General features: G+C 39.0%; 1 protein-coding gene across 1 annotated transcript; it reads right to left on the minus strand.

The window, feature by feature from the left end:
• Positions 1–2577: 2577 nt before the first annotated feature.
• LOC113312188 lies at positions 2578–3381 on the minus strand. Its single transcript, XM_026560940.1, has 2 exons — positions 3130–3381; positions 2578–3021 (listed from the first exon to the last, which is right to left on the minus strand). Exons 1-2 carry the CDS (start codon positions 3379–3381, stop codon positions 2578–2580), a joined length of 696 nt encoding a protein of 231 aa, XP_026416725.1.
• Positions 3382–5905: the final 2524 nt, after the last annotated feature.

A 5905-nucleotide genomic window follows, 5' to 3' on the forward strand; every position in this document is an offset into this window, starting at 1 on the left:
AATGTTCCAACAGATTCGAAAGAAAGAACCTGTAAAACCATCAGGGCCAGGTGCAGAATCCGCTCCCAGATCAAAAACCGCTTCTTTAACTTCATCCAAGGATGGGATAGCATCCATAAAAGTACTCTCATCAGCTGAGATACTCTCATGCTCATAATCAAACAAGCTCGGATCGATATTAACAGCTCCACCATTGAACTTTGCACGATAGTGATCAACAATGTAATCTTTTATTTCATCCTGCAAAAACAAAGTAGAGTTAGTAGAAATCTTCAGCTCAGAAATTGTGTTTTGGCTCCTCCTCATTCGAATGGCATTGTGAAAAAAACGAGTGTTTTGATCACCATCCTCCAACCAACTAGTTCGCGATTTGTGTTTGAGCATAGTGGCCAGTTCGGAACGCACATCATCAACAGCTTTCCTGGCATCAGCAACCTTCAAAAATTGGATCTCACAACTAACATTATGGTCCAAAATATCATTCTCCTTATCAAGATTCAATTCCGCTTGTTTTAAGCGAAAATTAACATCCCCAAACACCGTTCTATTCCAAATCTTCAAAGCATCCTTCAAACGCTTCAACTTAGACGTAAAGACAAAAGGAGGCGCACCATCCAATCTAACATTCCAATTATCCTTAACGAAATCCAAAAAAGAAGGATGAGAAAGCCACATCTTCTGAATTCTAAAAGGAGCCCTCTTCGGTCTTGGACTATCAAAATCGAAACCAAAAAGAGGGGAATGATCCGAGCAGATCCTAGGCAAAGCCTTGCACCTCCAGTTAGCAAATTTATCATGCCAAGCACCATTGATAACTGCTCTATCATGCTTAGAAACAATTCTATGAACTCCACTCCGACAGTTAGACCAAGTATATTTCTTCCCAATAGCATCCGCTTCCACCAAACCATTGTCAGAGATCCAACTTCGAAACTCATTCATATAAATTTCTTTGATCGGCCTACCACCCTTCTTCTCATCTAGACGCAAAACACAATTGAAATCACCTAACACCAGCCACGGAATGGAAATATATCCCAACCCCAGTTGACGCCAAAGAGATCTCCTAGCTACCGCATCAGACGAAGCATGAACAGCCGTGATAAAATTACCAGAAAAATCCAAAGTGATAGCCTGTTTAGAAGAGGATAAAACAATCGGCCTTGCAAGAGAATTCCTCCAAAAAACCCAAATGTTACCTTTTTGACCATGCACCTCATTAGTGATAACATCTTCACAAAAATCAAGCAAATTAAGCTTCCTAATAAAACGAGTAGTGCAACGAACCTGAGGCTCCGCAATACAAATAATATCAGGATTGTGCAAGCGATAAAGCTCACCCAGCTTGGCCCTTGCACCTTCTTTAGCCAAGCCTTGAGCATTCCAATAAAAGACACGCATTAATTAACTCTACTCTTTGAAGGGCTTGCCGAACCCTGTCTAGAAGACCTTCCACCTCGTGTTTGAACTTGACTGACAGCTACCACAACAACTGTCTTCTTCTTAGGAGCCTTCGATTTTTTCTTTTTGTCATCTAACTCCTTCTTCTCACGATCAGCTATTTCCTTATCAGCAAGGATCTCTAAATTCCTTGCATCTTCTTCAACTATGTTTGAGGTGATGGCAGCAACAACATCCTCAATCACTTCATCAGCCTCGATAACCACCTTATCAATGTCTTCGGTCCCAGCTTCAAATCTATTAGAAAGAGTTAAATTTTCTAAAGATTTAGCTGGTGTAGATATTCTTGAAGTCTTAGTGGCTGCACTAAAACTAGCTTCCTCATGAGCATCCATAGCAATTGGAGTATTAACCGGAGAATGATGCAAATCCAAAACCTGCTTCCTCAAATTCTCTAGCTTTGTCCTAGCAATATTTTGTTGAATCTTGGCCGCTTCAGCATCAGCCTCACGTTGTCTAGTTGCTTCTTTCATGGCCTCATAATTCCTATAAGCTTCCATCTCTTGCATCTCTAAATCGATAGCACCTTCTTTTGGAAGATTATCATGCACCATCTCCTCAAGCGCTACACCAACACTCCGTAAAACCGATTCCGCATCTTCATTGCGGACAGATTCCGCACTTTCTTTTTGCAGACCAGTAGTAGCTTCACCACCAGCGTTTGCATCCTCTCCGCACTGCTCAGATAAGCCACCATCCTCCATAAGTTGCACGGACTGAACAGCACTCTCGTTACGAGCCTCAGCCGTTTGAGCTACAGCAACATGCGGCACGGACAAAGCTGTAGCATCAGTATGCACCTCCAATTCATTATCATCATCTTCTAAAGTAGCACCAGCACTATCACTATGCTCCGGAAAGATTGTACGTGTTCCAGTTGCCATCTCAAAAACCGATTGCTTCTTCTGCAACGCTATGGGCTCTTCACCATCCTTAGGTTGGTCCTTTTCCAAGAGGGGAGCATCAGACGGCACATTCTTCTTACCTTTAGGAATTCGTTCCTTTTGCCAAAAATTCTTAAGATCATCCATATCCGCTTCAATTGCTTTTTTAATCTCAGGATCAGTTTCAACTTCAGCCTTGTCCTTCAAATCATCATACTTTTTTGTTCTACAATCAGATTTTTTTATGGCCTATAGATTTACAATAATCGCAAAAGCTTGGCCTGTTTAAAATTTCATATTCTTGAACAAAAATTTCATCATTCTCTTCACCATCAATCAAAATTCGTCTCAAAGGTTGAGAGAAATCTATATCAACCAAAGCTGCCGCAAAGTAACCGTATTCATGGCGCAAAGTACGCGGATCAACCGAAACCGGTCTACCAAGCCCTCTTGCCAGCCTAAAAATCGTCTCTTCATCCCAAAACTCCATTGGCAAAGCTGTGAAACGAACCCAAATAGCAGCTCTAGTAATATTATCTTTCCCAGGATCAAACATAGGTGTCCATGGATGAATTTTAAGCTGTTGAATTCCGTTTGGAAATTTTACCTTCCACGGACCATCATAGCTGACACGCTTACGATCATCTTCATTGTCTAGCTTAATAACAAAGTATCCCTTCTTCCATGGGATAAATTGGACCGAACCAGATAGCTTCCATTGATTCAATAATTCTCTTATAACATCATCAAATTTAAGGGTTTTGAAAAAAACCAAACGACCAACCAAACTAAATCTCCACACAGCCTTAATCCTTGTATGGGTGTCTCGTGGGATCTTGATCAAAACATCATTATTTGTCGTACAAAAAATTGGAGGATGAGAAAGTGTCTCGGCATCAATCTTTGATAAAACATGGGTTCGTCTCTTTAATATAGCTGCATAGGAACCTTCCATAACGCCATCTTCACCCGGTTTCCTAAACGAGCTATGAGTTCCATCTTCCTTCCTTGACGCACCATGATTATCCGTCCCCATCACCTTCCTAATCGTTGTAGGATTTGCAACGTTAGGGCTTGCACCATCATTCCTAAACGCACCAGGAATTGCAGCGTTAGGGTTTGAAGCGTTTGTATCTTCGAGCTGTCTTCCAAACACGGAAGTGTTAGGGTTAGCAGCATAATTCTTAGGGATATAGATATTTTTTGATTTTGATTGATTCCATATCCTTGTTGATTGATTATCATAACTATTAACGAAAACTGGTGGATTATTGTCTTGATTTTGCGCCATTAGAGCGCAAAATCAAAGAGAAACCTTGTGAACGCCAAGAAAATTTCGAGGGAGAGAAAACCGGAGCTCAACCACGTGAAACCCTAGAGTTTTCGTTTTTTTAAAATATATTATTGTGGAGCCAACTAGGTGTACACGTTTAGGTACAGTTACCCATATCTAAATAAAGTTCCATTTCATTTATGTGTAACAAGCCAAGACCATCTAACGGTTGAAAGATATTGGCTTGAATCTAATCAGGCTTTCATCTAACGGTGACTATTGAATGCTTTGTTACCAAGGTAACATTGATTGCAAACCCTGATTTGAAGACTGTATAATGGATAACTCTAGAAACTGGGAAACCTAATCCCCACACCTCGTGTGTGATACTATTTGCTAATAGAGTCGATTCTGCTTTAACCTAGGTTTTTCCTAAAACCATTATAGGTTAACAACTTAAAGACTTCATTGGGATTCTGAATCCAGACCCAACTGATGTGTGTCGTGAGTGCAATCAAATTAAATCACTTATTTCCATACAATTAACTGGCAATATAATGGAGGCAAGGATCTTTCCCACGAAGAGCAGGGAGTTTAGTTGTCAAAAAGGTCACAAATGGGGGGTTTTGTTTTAGATTTTTAAAGTAAATTAAATTAAGTGAACGAAGTAAAGTTGTAAAAAATAAAGAGAGAGATGATCGAGGAATCCTTCTTCGTAACTAAATACTCATCAAAGTAGTATATTCATCAATTTATCATTAATCATAGATTATCACCAACCGTAAGATAACAGGTACGCTTAGCTATCTCCAAAATCCCTTAAGCCACTAGACAACAGGTATGCTTAGTCGCTAGAGTTTATCTATCTGAACCACCTTGAGGTACGCTTACAATATGTAATTCAGTCGAATGCTTTATGGTATGTGAATTTAGGTTTAATACTAGTAGTTAGACTCAGTACGCTCGATCTACTTGCTAGTGTTGTGTTTACACGCGATTGCTTTATGGAATCCCTCCGCAAGGTCTCACGTTCTCTACTTGTGTAAGGAATTATTCAACAATTACGGATATCCTAACTCTTACTAGCATTAGATTGAGTTAAAAAATATATTCAGTTGGCCACCTAAACAATCTATCAATCAATCATATTCATTCTTAATAATAAACACAAACAATAATCATATGAAGAAATCAAAACAGATTCATATACTAAATCAAATCATATACAGTACTTAGAATTCATCTTCAATCAAGTATGGGTTTAGCTACTCATGTATGTAGGAGCATCCATGTTATACAATTGATAAACTAGAGAATAAATCGTTACCATTGATAAAAATGCTTCGAAACCCTAGATCCGTTGTTGTTCTTTATCTCCAAGCTTCCAAAGTCGTGTAGAAGATGTTCTCTTAATGTTTAGAAGGTCCTCTTATATAGTTTTCAAGAGATATAGGTATTAGAATCCATCCGGGACCAAGTTTCCTTGATTTGGAAGTCAAAATACGTCAAAAGGGACCCAATAGGCTTGTCTCAGTCGGCATTGTCGAATTCCCCAATGCAATACCGAAAGTTGGGGTCTAAAATACACATCCTCTGCTTGAAATATGGCTACTTTCGGTATTGCTTTACCAATTACGAAAGTGGGGGGTTCTAAAAGACATCTTCTCTGCCCGAAATACAGCTACTTTCGGTATTGCTTTAGCAATGCCGAAAGTGATGTTGTAGATTGCCATTCTTCGTCTCTAACTTTTTTGGCCGCAACTTCTTTGTTCGAACTCGGAATGACCTCATTCTTTCGCCGTTTTCTTCATAATTGAATTCTCTTCAAGATGGTGATAATAAATCCTTAATTTGGGTGAGTTGAACTTTGTATTCTAGTCCTTCTTATGTATTTTAACTTCTTTGCTCCTTTTCGTCGCACTTCTTCCACTTCTTTCGGCTTCAGACACTTGGATCTTTTAGAACTCCACTTTATACATCTTTTGAAGCCTTTTCCATTGAATTTGAATGATTCACCTAAAGAAACAAATAAAATGGCAAACAAGAGTAATACAAAGATAAAATGCAAGAAATCTAACTAAAACAAGCATGGAATAATCACTAAAATCATGTGAATTATGCACTTATCACCAATTCTTCGCAGTTGCGTGTTCTGATCTTACTTTGTTCTATCGTATTGAGTACTATCTTCTCTAAGATTTTCTCGAGATTTAATCTCCGATAGGTTAGTGTTGATGGTGGTTTTTAGCTTAGGGTTAAAATCTTAAAACCTTGCATCTGACGTCAC

Source organism: Papaver somniferum, chromosome 9 (assembly GCF_003573695.1).
Source record: "Papaver somniferum cultivar HN1 chromosome 9, ASM357369v1, whole genome shotgun sequence".
Taxonomy (NCBI): domain Eukaryota; kingdom Viridiplantae; phylum Streptophyta; class Magnoliopsida; order Ranunculales; family Papaveraceae; genus Papaver; species Papaver somniferum.